Below are 17,974 nucleotides of genomic sequence, written 5' to 3'. Positions count from 1 at the left end.
CTTTTTTTCGTTTTTTAATAATTGAGGATAAATGTGAAAATCTGGGTCAGCATCAATGTCAATGCTGCAGCTAAGCTCATCACCATATATTCTTTTATGGATAAATATGATTTATTGAGAAAAAGACAAGGAGAAGCATAGCTCATTTCCAACCTTGGGACAAAAAACTCAAGGAGGAAGAGAGGAGATGGGAAGAGGCTCGTCTTATTTACAAAAAATTGTCCAATGAGCTACATTATGAACAAAAAAACGTCCATATTATGTTGATGAACAAACAATCCCAGCAAGAAAGGAGATACAAAGCTAAAATTGATAGTATATTTGAATTACCTTCCTTTGCTTCTCATCTTGAAGTATAAGAGAGAATACTTTGCTCAAGGGAGGCACAGGATCCATAAGAAGAATCTATCCTCTAACAGCTGCATAAGTCTCATTCAACCCCATCAAAAAAGACATAGTACACTCCTCTACTTGATGTCCACAGGTACATGTCCTAGAATTGGAAAATTCATCCTAAAGTCCCTTAAATTTGGTGTAATATGCATTGATGGTTAAATTTTCTTGAGTCAAAGAACTAATCTCCTTTCTCAACTCAAAAATTCTAGGTCCATTGCCTTGTCCATTTCTGTACTGTAAATCAATCCACACATCTCTGGTAGTCTTGAAATAAACTATACTTGGTTGTAAATCCTTAGAAACAGAATTAAATAACCAAGCCAAAACTGTGCTGTTACATTTACACCAAGCTGTGTAATAGGGATGATCAACATATTGAGGTTTGGGAATGGAACCATCAATGAATACTAGTTTGGTCTTGGCATCCAAAGAAATAAGGATTGCCCTACTCCATGTGCTATAATTCTCCTCAGTGAGAGGTTGTACCACCAATGAAACACCAGGATTATCATCACTGGATAGGAAATATGGACTAGAAGTATTTTTCCAAGGCTGGACAGTGGGGGCAGTAGCACTAGAAGTACTCTCAGTCATACTTAGTGCAATTTTATCAAGAAAATGATGAAGATTCAGAGTCCCAAACAAGAATTAGCAAACGAAAATCAAGAATTGACTTTCTAGAGAATTCTTCAAGGAACAAGTAATGAATGTTGTGATATGATGTGAAAAACAGATCAAATCAAGATACAATTTACAATCTTAATGGAATCACAACAGAAAGCTATAGATTGGGAATTGAAAAACCCTAAGATCAAAATTTCAATTTCCAATTATGAGAAAAAAAATCAAGATTTCAATGTCCTAAAGAAATCAAGACCTATAAGATGATGAACTTAGTGCAAGAATCAACCAAAACACAATGAATAAAATTTCTAGTTGATTTGAAGAAGAAGCACCAAGAAATCAAAGAGAACGAAATTGAACTAGGAAGAATCAGAGAATACCAGACTTGAACGAATCTTTGAACTAGTTCAACTCTGATACCATGTTGAAATCACACACAAGCTCGAAGGTTTAACAATGGAGGAAATGGAATCACACAGAGAGAGAGAGAGAGAGAGAGAGAGAGAGAGAGAGTGAACATTGTGAAGCTTGTGAAATGATTTCGTGTATTGATAAATATCTGCCTCTTTTCTTTATATAAGAGAAACAGAGGAGCGAGAAAACCACATAACAGAATAACCAACTATCTAGCCAATCTAAGCATGACAAGTGGCACTACTATGTAACTAACTATCAACTACTCTATGTACAAACGACATGCTATTTTGTACACTAATATAATATCAGTAACTAAACTATAAGTAGCTTAAGCACTAATAAAATTGAAACTATACACTTCATTGCTTCATCAATCTTACTTCAATCTAGCTTCAGTTTCTAACAATTACTATATATTTTGAAAATCTAACCGTTGAATTGTATGTTCTTTATGCTTTTAATACATATGCTAAATTTTGTATTAATCGGATATTATTTACTATATGATCTATAAGCTTATATTTTATGTATAATATAAACTACAAAAAATTGCAATTTAACAATTTATTGATGACATAGCTATTAATATTTAAATTTGAAATTTTGCAAACATGGAGGATATAAGAAGAAGATGTAATCCAATGGTGGATTTGTCAAAATTCACCTTCAGTAAAAAAGATATCAAGTAAGGTTGTAATTTTATGCTATAACCAATTTTGTAGCTAAATTTTGTCATTTTTTATAATTATCACGTATTCACAGTTAACTATTTGGATAACATTGGTCTAAAATTGCTGTTTTGGGTTCAAATTAACAAAAAGGAATTGACTATATTGTTAATATTATCTTGCCATATTTTAATGCATTTAATGTTAAAAATTATTACTATTATTATTATTATTATTAACGAAGTTACTAGTTACTACTAGATTCATAGAGATTTTGAAGAATAAAAATAAAAATATTATAATGTTCATAATGAACCAACAATATCTTACTAACAAAGAATTATATTATATTATCAATTATTCTCCCCCTAGGTTTCGGCAAAGCTTGGGGGTGTGAACTACTTTGCCTTTATGCAATTTCTTTCCTTGCTTTGGCGGTGGAAATTAGATCTCAAGCACGAATGGATGCAATCACAATAAGTGCGCGAACCTCAAACTCTCAGAGAGGGAAGGAAATGAAGTAAACCTTGTACTCCTAGGGGTAGACTAAGGATTGGTGTTGCTGGGAAGTTTTGCACCAAACGGAGAGTGAACTTAGAAGCTATAGGGTGGGCTTTACGATCAATTTGGAGAACAAAGGAAGATTTTGAGGTCAGTGACATGGGAGAGAATAAAGTCTTATTTTTGTTTCAGGAGATGGAGGATTTGGATAGGGTTCTTTTGCAAGGGTCATGGTCTTTTGATAAGTATATTCTATTGTTGCATAAGCTAGAGGTGGGAGAGTCAGTCACATCTTTAACTTTTCACAAAGCTGCTTTCTGGGTTCAGTTTCAATGCTTACCAACCTTGTGGTAGACAAGGGAGCGAGTTTACTATTCCTGATCCAGCCAATCCAGAAGACACTGATGATGTTCTTGTACAGGCCAGATGGGAACAATACTTTGGGAGTAATCTCAGAGTATATGAACAAAATCATCCATTTCCAGGTCTTCTCATCAATTATGAGGATGGATCAGATGACTCAGAAAGGGATCCTAGCTGGTTATCCTAGATGTTTGAATATGGCTTTTTATAAGATTGATTAAGCTAATACACCATAGTCAGATAAGCCAATTCCCACATATCATCCAACAGGTTGTGACTCAGATCAAAAGTCTGTTTGTTTCTATTAGGTGTTGGAGCACGATCCCACGATGGGAAAGAAACAACTGGATGACAGTCCAGCCTTCCACCCACCTTGTACTCATCAATGGCTATACTCATCAAGGGCCCTGGTATGAAGGAGACTCCCACTTGTCCTACAGCTATCCATATACTCTTGCAGATTGTTGGAGAAATTACTTCACCAATGAAATCCTTGACACTGTTCAAGACTTATGGAAAGACTACCATCACGTAGGAAACACATGAAGAATTTCTGTCTTTACTACCAAGCGTTACTCTTCTGCCATCCCAAATCTCCACAAGATTGGTTACATTGATCCCAGGCAGTTCATTACGAAAGAACCAGTATATGAACCTCTGATATATTGCGGGTTATGCAACCAGTATTCCATTTATCATAAGCATGACAACAACGATGATCCACCATAGGATCCCTATGATAGGTACCCATCTGAAGCTTATGAAACTGATTAATAATAGCAATGGAGAGGGGCAACCTTAAGATTGATCAGGTCATCAGTCAACTCCATAAGGACTTTCCCCTTCCAATTCAAAGAATGGTTACAAGATCTCAGTCTAGTCTAGACTCCATCCAGGTCACCGGAAAATCTAGCAAAGAATTAAACGATCTTGCCCAGCAACTGCTTCTCCGGTCAGAACAGCTAGAGTCAGAAGAAAAGGTTTCTCCTGCCTCTTTAGAAGCTTCAATTAAATGCAATCCGATTGATCCTTTCCAGGATTCGTATAATGGTTACAATTTGGATAGCGATTAATTCTGGATAGCACAATTCACTATTCAGGATAATTCCATACAGGCTACTATTTACCTATGGTACCAGTCACTATTGGTGAACAGTCAATATTCCGAACAAGTCACTATTCATCTACAACATCAGTTACTATTTGATGAACAATTCCGAACAAAAGAAGCCTAATAAGGACGAAAGACAAGACACTATTCATGAACAGTAACAGTTACTATTCGTGAACAGTATTCAACACTATATTCCAGAAGTGATGTTAGCTTTCGGTAGAAAAGGTTTTCACCTATGAGTAAAAGCAATTCACCTTTCGAGTTTCCAGCAATCTTCAGAAGAATCCAAGGCTCCCTCCAGCTATAAAAGGCAGCCAAGACTCCATTCTGAAGCAAGTCCAATTTTAGCTAAGGTCCAGTCCCCTCAGCAAAACACCTTATTCTCATTACAACCCTTAGTCTTGTAATCAAATGACAACCCCAGTTTACATTTGTATTACCCCAGTTGGTCTTTACATTTGTAATCAGATGGCTTCAGTCGACCTTTATCTTTGTAATTATATGGCCCCAGTCGGCCTTTGTCTGCAACTTACCCACCTTTTGACATTTGTAATCAGATGGCCTCAGTCAGCCTTTATCTTTGTAATTATATGGTCTCAATCGACCTTTGTCTGTAACTTACCCCCCTTTTTGGTATCAGAGCTAAGTTTGGCCGGTCGAAGTTGTAAGTTACATTTTATTTTCAATCTGCATTTTTCCGCCACTTGCGAATGTTAATCTCTCCTTAGTCTTTTTGAAGTACTTGGAGGGAATGATTCCTTCTTGGATACAATTGAGATCAACACCTGAATCTATTAAGACAATGACCTCGAATTCAAAATCTTTGCTAATGACAATCCTGACTTTGGAATGTCATTTTTGGAAGTTAATCCTACTGATGGTATCTAAGAACTTCTCACTGGATGGTTCTTGGATCATGTCTGCTGTAGGGTTAACTGTTTCATCTACTTCTTCATCAGAAAGGTTCTGAAATGAGGGATCTTCCCCATTGCCTTGATGAGAAGTATTTTCCAAATTCTTTACTCTTTGGTCAAGGAAATTGTAATCAACCCTAAGAATGGTTAGTTCTTGCGTAAGGGTTCTAATTTCTGACTTTGTTTCCTTGGCTTCCTTTTGAAGGTCGTTAACCGTTACTTCCTTCTTGGACTTGGTGAATCTATTGTAGATTTTTTCTAAATCTACTTTGGGCTACTGGATTCTTAGTTCAGGTTTACTGGTTTCCCTTACTAAGGTTTCATGGAACATGCTAAGCTTCTAAGCTTTGATGACTGGGTCTTCTATTGCTTCTATTAGGTCTAGAAGAAGCTCTTCTTGCTTAGTGAGAACATTGATAGTTTTGTTCCTACAACAACTATCTTTGCATGGTATGGGTGCATCCGGGCCGCTAGAGGTATTGGAGGAGGCTTTAGAGGTTTCATAGGATGTCTGATATAACTGTTGGATCTCTTGATCACTAGAACTACTGGATGATTTACTATCAGAGTCATGCACAGAAGCGATTGTAACTCTCCGTTTTGGAAGGAGAAGTTCATCAATGGCTTACCCACGCTCTTTGGCCAGAAAGTCAAAGAAACTCTTTGCAGCTCCTTAGGTGTCATAGATTATGATAACCTAACCTATGAAGATATATCTAGCACCAACCGAAGTGAAGGAATGAAGATGTGCAGAGATTTGAAAATCCAAAGCCAAGCCAACAAGAACAAAGCCAAGTACAAAGTAGGAAACTTCTGTACACAATATGGCTTACCCTCAGTTAACCCTTCCAAGAGGAAATCCAGATATAGAGGAAAGGAATCCTCTGAGAAGTTCCATAGGAAGAGGACAACAACCAAGTATTATAGAAAACAGAAGTACAAGACTGATGATTTCTATAAGAAAGGAAAATCCAAATCCACAAGAAAACCCATTCCACAAGCATTAGGAAAATGCTTCAATTGTGGAAAAAGAGGTCATTTCAGAAAAGAGTGTAGAGCTAAGGCCAAATCCCTTATCAACACCCTTGTCAATGACCAAACCAGCAAGAATGAGATCTTTAAGTTGTTAAAACTTGATATATATATATATATATATATATATATAGATTGAGTTCAAGTTACACCTGGTGTAACTCCTTAGAATTATATTTTTTTTACACCATTAGATTTAAGTAGATCTAACGCTAAAAAAAAAAAAAAATCTATTAATACTGATTACTACCTTATTTATTATTCCCATATTTTTTGAGAGTGGGAGAGAAGATGAAGATGATGATGTAGAGCAGAGAGTTAATGCTATTTTTATTTTTCTATTTTTGACAAGAAGAATTAATGCTAGTGGAGTATGGGGGGGCAAGGGCCGGGGTTCAAGTCTCTAGAAGGGAGCTTCACACACACATACACATACACTTAGATTAGGATAGAGTAGAATTCTATCTTGTATAAAAAAAAAAAAAAATTCTAAGGAACAATAATAACATGACTATGAGTTACTACATTAATGAGATAGTAAATTTTACACCGGTGAAGAATTTCCATATCTGTCTTATCTAGACTTCAGTTTATGGTCTTCTTCCTCAAAACTTCAGAAGTGAAATTTTTATTACTCCATCCGTCCCACTTTGTTTGTCCTATTTAAAAAGTCAAACTTTTTAAGGGAACATCATTTATTGTCTTGTCTGCCTTATAAAAATGTATAAATTTACAAAACTACCCTTAAATAAATTTATCAGCTTTTTTAAAAAAAAAAGTTATTCTTAATGAGGCAACTAAAAATGTGTCCTAATTAGATTGATTTTTTTAAATATTTGTTAGTTTTATTTTCAAATAGTTTTGAAAATAAAGTAGAGTATAATAGGAATATTAGTAAATTAATTAATTTTATTTTTAGAAACAGGACAACATTTTGGGACATCCCAAAATAGAATAGAGGACAAACAAACTAGGACGGAGGGAGTATTATTTTATGTTTGGAAGTGTTTGATTGCTTCGTTCATTTGCTACCACCTATGAAGCTGTTCTTTCATGGGGCCATGCTTTCCCCTTATGGTCTTCTTTTGGCCAATATGGACCGATGTCTTATCTAGACTTCAGTTTATGGTCTTCTTCCTCAAATAGCTAACTTCTTAATTATCCTCCAAAATGGGAGGATCAAAGGAGAGCATCAAGTTTCAAGGTCCGACATAAATAACTATGGCCGAAACCTGTCTTCCCAATTTGAAAGAAACAACCTTCACAAGTTTCACGTTGTAAAGATTAATTCCTACCAACCATTAAAATAAAATTATGTATTGATTAGAATTATATATAAAGAATTTATCACAAAAAAGACATACATAAAAAAAATTCTCCAAGAAAAAAAAAAAACAAATTATATTTGGAGGAATGGGAACAAAAGTTGAAAATGCAGGTATTATAAGTTGTGATTTTAGTCACTGTTTTAAAAATCGGACTGGACCAGCCAATCAGACCGGTTCAACCGGGAACTGGGAGCCAGTCTGGTCCGGTAAAACTCCCAAAATTGGGTAAAAACCGAAAAACTGGTCAAAAATTGGGGTTAAACCAAAAATTAAAAAAAAAACGGTTCGATGCCCGGTTCGGTTTTTAAAACCATGATTGTAGTCCTTAGTGTAATTCCAACACCATTTTGGCTAAAACCACACACACACACACACACACACAAAAGAAGAAGAAGAAGAAGAAGGTAGGGTGCATTTTTTTGGTGGGTTACATTGCAAGAGAGAAGTGAAAGACAAATATTTTGAAGATAGAAATAGACTACCTATGTAGGATAAGTTTTTGCTGTCCCTATTTTTTTTGAGAATGTTTTGCTGTTCCTATTTTATAGCATTAAAAAATGGAGAAATAATAGAGAAGAAAAAAGTACAATAATATTGAATCAAATTTTATTCGCTAGCTACAAAATTTATAATTACTGCTTGAGTGATGAAGAAAGAATTGTGGTTTCATTATTCTTATTTATGTCTACCACTCAAGTAGACAAACTCAACTGTTGATCTTCTAAAAAAAAACCTTAACAGCTGTAAAATTTATTATAAAAACATTATGTATAAGGGATTTTTAGTGGGACCAAGGTGGCAAAAATAGAAAATCAAAACAATTTAATGTGCCTGGCTTTAAATAGAAAACCAAAACAATTAAGAAATTTATCCTACTAATCACATTTTATTATCAAATATGTAAACTTTTTATAACAAAATTGGCATTCCTTTGATATATTTTTTTCGAGAGGTGCTACACATCCACAACATTTTTACAACAAATCATAGGTGGTTAGTTGTTATTGGTTCAAATTTGAACCTAACACTAAGATTACTTTTTTGCCCCAACAATAACAACCAGTAACATCCTGCCACCTATGATTTGTTGTAAAAATATTGTAAAAATGTTGTGGACATATCATTTCTCATTTTTTTCATTCAATAATGGGCTGTTTTTTTTTCACTGTTTCACATACTGTGTAATAACTCACTTTTTCAGTTTATAAAAAAAAAAAAATATTTTGAGTTTTTCTCCTTCAATAATTGTCCCCCCTTTCTATATTTTTCTCTCAAAAAAAAAAAATTGTCCTTGCTGGCTACTTTTACTACCTCTCTAGTATCCAACAGTCAAAAATTTTTTTTTTTGACTGAAGTCATGTATATTAATGTAAAAAAAGGTGGCTTCAAAAAAAAAAAAAAAAAAGTAAAAAAAGGTACAAAGGAGGCGACACAAGTGTAGAGGAGTTTACACGGTGTGAAAGAGATTTTCCCATAACAAGCTTGTGCGTAATTCACGTTTTCAGTATTAAAAAAAAAAAAAAAAAAAAAAAAAACAGATTTTGAGTTTTTCTCCTTCAATAATTGTCCTCCCTTTCTATATTTTTCTCTCTTAAAAAAAGAAAAAAAGTCCTTGCTGGCTATTTTTACTACCTCTAGCATCCAACAACCAAATTTTTTTTTTTTTGACTGAAGTCATGTATATTAGGCTGTGTTTGTTTCAACGGTAAATCAGTTTCAGAAATTATTTTCCGCATTTATGTATGTTTGGTAGCAATTGAAAATTTGGTCAACCGAAAAATCACTTACCTTTGACCGTAAAAAAGCCCTTCCCACCCGTAAAATAAATTCTGTTTCTATTTTACCTTCAAATAGAAATTTTTCAGAAAACAGAGAGACAGAGCACGAAGAGAGAGAGAGAGAGAGAGAGAGAGAGAGAGAGCACGAAGAGAGAGCGAGATCGCGCCCCAACCCGCGCCGGCGAGATCGTACCTTCACCATCGCCATCGCCATCGCCATCGCCGATCTGATTCACGCCGCTCAATGCTCAAACCCATCTCTGATGAAGCCGGTCTGATCGTCGAACCCAGTCGCCTCTCTCTCTCTCTCTCTCTTCGTTCTTCTCTGACCGGATTTGATGATTTTTTTTTTTGGGTTTTGTTGTTCTGTATTGAGAAATGATATTTGTTTGGAAGCTGAGAAAATGTGAGCAACAAGTAGAAAATGTATTTTCTATAATATTTTCAAGATCACAACCAAACACCTAAAAATATTTTCTTTTCCCAAAAATATTGCAGCTGAAATTATTTTACACCTGGAAAATATTTTACACCCAACCAAACGCACCCTTAATGTAAAAAAAAGGTACAAAGGAGGCGACACAAGTGTCAGAGGATTTTACACAGTGTGTGAAAGAGATTTTCTCATAACAAGCTTGTGCATAATTCATGTTTTCAGTTTTTTTTTTAAAAAAAAAAAAAATTTTGCGGGCGGTTTAGTTTGTCAGTCATTTAATTTTCATCACTCATCACTTAAAATACTTCAATTTTTCAAACTCATGTTTGACACCTTAACTCAGACCCAGTTTTCAACTTCAAAAGTTGCGGCTGGGTTTCACAAAAAAAAAAAAAAAATCAAAGCATTTGTCAAACATTGCGACTGGGTTTCACCCAAAAAAAAAAAAAAAATCAGTCCATTGGTCAAATATCGCGACTGGGTATGTGGGTTTAATTACAAAAATATTATCATAACTTTGTTTTCATACCTTAAAAACACTTAAAATGTGTTTTAAATTTTTATAACTCATCATTCAAAAATCAAAGAATTGAGTAATAGAAACAAGGGTTGAAAATCAAGCCAAACAAATTTCTTTTTATGAAATTTACGTATTTTGAGAACTCAATTATAGAAACTGAATAATATAATCCAAAACAAGTTTCATCCAAACAGATCAAACAGGCTTTTGAGTTTTTCTCCTTCAATAATTGTCCTCTCTTTCTATATTTTTCTCTCTGAAAAAAAATATTTGTCCTTGTATATTAATGTAAAAAAAGTATAAAAGAGGCGACACAAGTGTCAGAAGACTTTAAAAGCAAACACCTGAAAAATATTATAAAAACATCCTTGCATGCAAAAGCGCGTAAGTCCTTACGTACTCATCTCTCTTCAGCAAAGGTTTTCCCTTTATATATGTTAGCTCATTTTAACACTTACCCAAACTGAATAGCCACAAACACGCTTATCAAACATGGAGACCTGGTTCATCATCGTTATGATCTCTCTCTGCATCTCAGCCCTTCTCAAATCTCTCCTCAACCACACCACCACCAACAACAAAGTCTCTGAAAACAATAAGCTCCCTCCTGGACCCTACACCATTCCCATCATTGGCAACTTCCTATGGCTCCGCAAACCCTTCTCTGAACTCGAACACATCATCCCCAAACTCCATGCCAAGTACGGACCCATCTTCACCATTTACATAGGCTTTCGCCCGGCTATCTTCGTTGCCAACCGCTCTTTCGCTCACAAAGCTCTCGTCCAAAACGGTGCCGTTTTTGCTGACCGCCCAACTCCTCCACCAACAGACGCGGTCATATCTAGTAACCAGCACAATATCAGCTCTGCTTATTCCGGTCCCACATGGCGACTCTTTCGTCGTAATCTCAGTTCGGAGATTCTTCACCCTTCACGAGTGAAATCCTACTCCCACGCCCGCAAGTGGGTTTTGGATATCCTCCTCAACCGCCTTGATTCTCAGTCTAAATCTGGTAAACAGATTGTTGTTAAAGAAGATTTCCAATACTCCATGTTTTGTTTGTTGGTGCTTATGTGTTTCGGAGACAAACTTGGAGAAACCCAGATTAAGAAAGTCGAAGAGGTTCATCGTCGCTTGCTTTTGAGCATAGGTCGGTTTAGTATGCTCAACTTTTGGCCCAGTATTGGAAGGATTGTATTTCGTAAGCGTTGGGAAGAGTTGTTTCAAATTCGGAGAAACCAGGATGCTGTGTTAAGGCCTTTGATAGAAGCGAGGAGGAAAGTGAGGCTAGGAAGACAGAGCAAAGTAAATGAAGAAAAAAATAATGATGGTGATGATGAGTTTGTTGTGTCGTATGTGGATACGTTGTTGGACTTGGAGTTACCAGAGGAAAAGAGGAAGCTTTCAGAGGAGGAAATGGCTAGTTTGTGCTCGGAGTTTCTCAACGCGGGTACAGATACTACGTCCACAGTATTGGAGTGGATTATGGCGAATTTGGTGAAATACCCACAAATCCAAGAGAGGCTTTTTGTGGAGATTAAAGGGGTTGTTGGTGATGGAGAAAAGGAAGTTAAAGAAGAGGATCTGGGCAAGATGCCTTATTTGAAAGCAGTAGTTTTGGAGGGTTTAAGGAGACACCCACCTGGGCATTTTTTGTTGCCACATGCAGTGACTGAGGATGTGGTTTTGGATGGATATTTGGTACCAAAGAATGCTACTTTGAATTTCATGGCGGCAGAAATGGGGTGGGACTCGAGGGTTTGGGAAGATCCTATGAACTTTAAGCCTGAGAGATTCTTGAGTGGTGATGATGGTGTGTTTGATATAACTGGAAGCAGAGAGATTAAGATGATGCCATTTGGTGCAGGGAGGAGGATTTGTCCTGCTTCTGGTTTGGCAATACTGCATTTGGAGTATTTTGTGGCCAATCTGGTTTGGAATTTTGAGTGGAAAGCTGTTGATGGTGATGAGGTTGATTTGTCAGAGAAGCTAGAGTTCACTACGGTGATGAAGAATCCTCTCAAGGCCCACTTATATCCAAGACTTTAAATTGTTAGGTCTATGACTAAGAGTCTATGATAATGTTTTATTTATTTTTATTATATAGCTCTACTGTGATGTTAGGGTTTATATCTTAAAATCTAATTAATTCACATGTTATAAATAGTCACAATGTTTAATTATATGAGACTATTTATAAATGAATTAATGAGACATTATTATAGTCCTTGAAATGTATGGTATGTTTATGTGATTTAATTACAGAAGATATGTGTGAGCCTAGAGTTGTCTCTTCTGCAATAATGGACTTACAATTTATTTGTACATGGGGGGTTGTACTCAATCTGACTAATCGAAGCCCCAAATAAGTGAAAGCACTCCCCTTTAATTCCCCTGAATATCCAAGCGTGTTCACTCACCCTTTCTCTGTGTTTTCCTCTCATCCCCTCTCTCTTTCTCTCTCTAATGTCCAACCCCTTCTACCCTTGCTTCGACCTCCTTTTATAGCCCCCCATTTGTGGGGTGGCTATCATTTCTTTCCCCACTTATTCACACATTCCCATATCCATCAAAATCCTAAGGGATCCTCACAAATTCAAAAGATACCATTGGAACTTGTGCCAAACGTCAGACAGTGTTCGGAAGTGGTTTCTTTCAAAATCGTTAGCTCTTGGTGACCAACCTTGTTAGGACTGCACACAAATTTCCTTTGTGGTCAGCTCAAACTACTGACCTCTAAGGAATCTCTCAGGATGTGTTCGCCAGAATTCCCGGCATTCAGCTAGAGAACATTATGATGAAGCTCGGGGTTACCTCCCCCATGTGTATCGGGCCCATATCACCTAATGGGCCAAGGGCTTCGTGTTGGGCTTTGTCCAGGTGGGCTGACTTGGTTCCTCAGGTCCAACTCACCCTCAAGATATAAATCACAAGTTCCTTGTAAACTCAAAATATAGTTTTAGTCAGTAATGAAATTGGGCATTTCATCTGCGAAAATTATAATGCATCAACTAAGATAATTTGTTTTGATTATGGAAGTAAAGACTTCTAGTTGGCGTGTTAATATGTCTTAAGTGGGTACAACATATTGAAGTAAACCGTTGTGAGATTAGTTATTCAATTAACAACTGTCATTTGAATGTGTTGATATGTCTTAAGTGTGTACGACATATTGAACTAGACCGCTGTGAAATTAATTATTCAATTAACAACTGTCACCTGAATAATTAATCTTACGACTTCTAATTTCATAGACTCTCAATCCTGAGAGGATAGTAAACCCGATCATGAAGTGTAGGTTACTTTGATATATTAGATCTAGTTTAACAGTCAAAACCTCAGTATGTTGGATAACCACACGTAGTGTTGAGGGAACACATATTCTCAAGATAGAATTTATAATCTCTTTTTATAGAGACATGAAATATCCCCTTGAGATAAGTTTAAAGGAATTGGATATTTAGGGCTGGCCACTTTAGTAAAGAGTTACTAAAGTTTATATTTATTGAAATTAGATTTCATAAATATGAATAACTAAAAGATTAAATCAGATACTCAAGGAATAAAATAGTTGTTTACAAAGTGACAGTTTATTATGACTTTATTCACTACGGATATTTCATAGAAGGGTCAAATGATATCATATTAGAGTCTTGGGAAATAATTTATTAATAAAGTCTAGAATGCAATTATATTTCCATAGTGGTTCTTGTTATATAATTAATGATAATTTTGGCCTTATCAAGAGTTGACAGATAAGTCTGAAGCCCATTGGAGCAAGAGCCTTATTAATCCCTTTGGTCCCATCTCAAGTCACACACTTAAGCCCAATTGGGCAGGTCCAAAAGGCTAACCCAATTAGATAATCAATTTTTATTTAATCAGAATTATTAAATAAAGTAATTGCCAAGGCAGTTAAAACCTACGTATGATTAAAAGAAGAGAAAACAGTTTTTCTCTACAAGTTTTTTGGAATACATTTTTCTAAAGGAAAATTAACGTACGTAAGAACTGATTGAGAGACCACTCATCTTAGGCACCATGTGGAATTGGGATGAAGATTGAAGGTATTCTCAAGTCTTGTTTTTGAATTTTACTGCACCAGGGTACACTTTCTCTTCTTTGTCCTAGAATTCAAGATTACTTGTTATCTCTCATTAATGAAATAAATCATTGTGTTACTTCTGCTGTGGGTTTTGTATGATATGCAAAACTAATTTTTCTAACAATTGGTATCAGAGCAAACTTCAATATCATGCTTGTATAACATGTGATTGAGTTTTAGAATTAAAGAAAACCGTTTTCTTGATGTTTAATTCAAAATTCTGCAATAGTTTTTTCTGCATTGTGGTTTTGTTCTATAAACTTTAGACCCATGTGCCGTGATTAATATATGAGATATATTAATTGTTACTTGATTCGTTGACATCACGATTATAGCTTTTTGCTTGGTGCCGTGTATTTCTAATCTTTGTATTAGAGTTGAACACGGTGGATAAAAATCGCTATGTTTCTTATCAACGTAGATTGTCAAGATGGGTATACAATTATTAGAAAGTTTATGCACTTGACACCGTTGTTATGAGTTTGATTACTCTTTATGCATAAATAGAATAGCGGTTTGACTTTTTTGTTTCTATTTTATATTAATATTGCTTCAGTGAATTCGTTTGCATGATGATGTTTAACGTTGTTTCATTAATATTTAGGGTCGGAACTACTCAAGGGCTAAGGGAGGCCATCCCTCCCCCCCCCCCCCCCTCCCAACCTTTGAAAAAAAAAATACTAGTATGTATATTAATAAAAAAGAATTTTAATTTTGGCTCTTAAATTTATATACTTGGCCCCCCCCCCCTTCCCAAAAATTTTACAAATTGACCCTAGAAATCCAACAAATAGATAACAATAAAATATTTAAAAAAAAAAAAATTCACATACCCAGATAATAAGAAAAATCTTTGGACAAATCATAAATTCGGTTTAAGTAAAAACAATAATAATAAATCAATTACAAATCCTAACAAAAAAAATCACAAAAACCCAATAACCTTTTACCCAATATCTCCCTCTCACTTGAGAGCTCTATGCCTCTCTCAAATGACTCCACCCTCATAGCCATAGAAATAACTCTTATGCTACATATTGATCGCTCCATTCACACATTAGTTAGACCATGAAAATATTAGGACGTGCCAATTAACTTGCAAAAATTTTGATTATAAAATCCTATTATTAAATTTTTTTCAAAAGAAAAAATAAAAATAAATAAATTAATGCTAATAATATAACTTTATCAACCTCTAGTATTGATATTCCAATTTTTTAAAATCTTTGAACAAAGAACTTTGGCCCCCCTAAGTTTGAATCCTAATTCCGTCCCTACTGAGGGAGATGTTGTGTCTTGGAACACAATGATCAGAGGCTATTTCTCAAACTTTGGTTAATTTTTATAATGCCTTTTAGGCGGTTTAAAATGATGTTAAGCATGAATCCGGATTAACTTTTTCCTTTAGTTCATTAGCTTATTTGGTTATGTATAGTTTTTTAAAGCTTCAATTTTTTAATAGTACTATTATACTTTTACTTATTTTCAGAAAATCAACAAATCAGAGAAAAACTAATCCGAACACAAGCTAAGTTGTGATCTTGCTGCTGACCATGTCACTCTCAAGTCTCAACAGCATGCTCAGATGTTGTGTTTTGAATGCTGATGATCATGGTGGGAGTACAAGTTCATCGACTACTTGTGTTCTTGGTCTATGTGGTAATGGCTTTGTGGGAAAGGACTTGTTGAACGATGTGATGAATTTGATTGTTTTGAATGAGTCTGTGAATGTATTTGATGAATTGGCATGCAAGGAAGTTGCAGTCACTAAAAACTTCCCAGCACCTCCTTTTATAAATGTTTACCTGCTCATCTTAGCCATACGGTCTCATCATATTGTCTTAATAGTACACATTAGAGAGTTGTGCATTGTGGGCTCACCAATCTTAAATTTTTTGGGGAGCAAACAAATAAATTAGTATTGAAGTTACATGCTTGAGAAAGACTAGAAAAAGTTATATTTGTTAACTCAAAGACGGATTTTATGGCCTCAGAAAAAACTAACTTCGAGACATCCTCCTCATCATATAGCCTTACTCAAGAATAGTCATGTGTATTCCCCATTTCCCCTTTTGCATTTTGCATAATTCACATGCAAAATGTGCAATATTCTCTCTCTCTCTCTAGGAAAAGGCCAACTATTATCTCTAAATTAAGCTTCGTCAAACTAATTCAAACTTTTTTCCTAGTCCTTTGGATTAGAGCCACCAAACCTTTTATAGTATTGTCTGTTTATAAGTTTTTAGTCTCTAACCTTTTGTAATATTGTTTATTTATAAGATTTTAGTCTTTACTTTTTATGGACATTGAATACATTTTTTAGCGGATAAGAAATAGATTTTTTTTTTCATAGACAATAAGTATTACTTGTTTAATAGAAAATAAACTAAAATTTCTTTTTACATTAACAAATTTCAAATTAAGTCGAAATAGGAGTTTGATACAATATCTAATAAGTCGTGAAGAAATATATGAGACATCAAGAATTAAACATTGCATATAATAAAAGGAACATGTGATCCAAGATTTTTTTAATAAATTTTTTTTTTTACTGTTTTGGATCTTGGAAGAGATAAAATAATGGAGCATCATTTTGTATTACCTTGGAGACACAATAACTTATTAACTCGAAATACTACAATCCTGAATCCAATTTTTTTTTTTTTTTTGTCTCTCTTTAATGAATGGCTTCATGTGGCAATGAGATGAAGAGTACGCCTCACACTACAAATATTTTACTTGTAATTGTAAATTATATTATTAAGTTTCCCTCAACAAAAAAAATAAAGCTTTCCTCGACTCCACAACTCTTGGAACATGCATGCATGTCACGGGTAAGGGAAAGTTCGGGGGTATCAGTAGGAAACAGATTTCTTTTTATTTTTATTTTTATGTGGAATAAAAATATATTTAATTTTATGATTTATACTTTATCTATAGGTGATACTTTATGTGTAAGTTGATTGCCAAGATTAGGTAAGATTGAAGCATGCCTGCATCGGCATGCCAAAGGAACAGTATAAGATCGGAGAAATAAATACACAACAAATTTCACAATATTCTTTACAACTGTTAAGATGATGGATTGTGATAATAAGTATATGATAAAAGTTATGTTAGTGATAATACAATAAAAAAGTAATGTTACATTAATCATAATTTATCATATTAATAAATCGTAAAATTTGATTTGCAGCATTGTTAAGAAAAAAAATATGAAAAAGAAAAAAAAAATCTTGTTGAAACTCAATATATATGAGGTTGCATGCATGGACATGACCATCTCAAAGTAGCCATGTGTATATATGGATAAAACGTATGTATAGTACTTTAGGTAGTGTTTTTTAAGTTCTCATCTTAAGATTCAGCCAAATGACTATTTAATTAAAAAATACATTTTCATTTTATAAGAAAAAATTCACATGGCAAAATCTTAAAAGAGAAACCTAAAGAACAACATCTAAATACTGTACTTAAGTTTTGCCCTCTCTCTCTCTCTCTCTCTATATATATATATATATATATATATATATTTCCCTCTATTATTTAACTCTGTTACAGATGGGAGTACCAAATCATAGATATAAAGTTGGAATACTCTGTTGAAACCTGATCAGTGTCACATGTTCATACAGAGGTTAAAAAATTCCATCTTGCCTGTCTAGTGACAGCTTCTAGCTAGCTCTTGGATGCCCTGGATAGAAAACCTATTGGACATTACAATTCACATGGTTCTGAGAATTGGTTTTTATTTATTTTATGTTATTATTAGACT

General features: G+C 34.6%; 2 protein-coding genes across 2 annotated transcripts; one reads left to right on the top strand and one right to left on the bottom strand.

The window, feature by feature from the left end:
* Positions 1–513: 513 nt before the first annotated feature.
* LOC142620044 (uncharacterized) lies at positions 514–990 on the bottom strand. Its single transcript, XM_075793485.1, has one exon. The coding sequence runs from the start codon at positions 988–990 to the stop codon at positions 514–516; it is 477 nt and encodes a 158-aa protein (XP_075649600.1).
* Positions 991–10,544: 9,554 nt separating this feature from the next.
* LOC142620930 (cytochrome P450 89A2-like) lies at positions 10,545–12,159 on the top strand. Its single transcript, XM_075794243.1, has one exon. The coding sequence runs from the start codon at positions 10,584–10,586 to the stop codon at positions 12,141–12,143; it is 1,560 nt and encodes a 519-aa protein (XP_075650358.1). The 5' UTR covers positions 10,545–10,583; the 3' UTR covers positions 12,144–12,159.
* Positions 12,160–17,974: the final 5,815 nt, after the last annotated feature.

The sequence above is a fragment of the Castanea sativa genome, chromosome 12 (assembly GCF_040712315.1).
Source record: "Castanea sativa cultivar Marrone di Chiusa Pesio chromosome 12, ASM4071231v1".
NCBI classification, from domain to species: Eukaryota; Viridiplantae; Streptophyta; class Magnoliopsida; order Fagales; family Fagaceae; genus Castanea; species Castanea sativa.
This window is presented reverse-complemented; position numbering and strand designations above follow the sequence as displayed.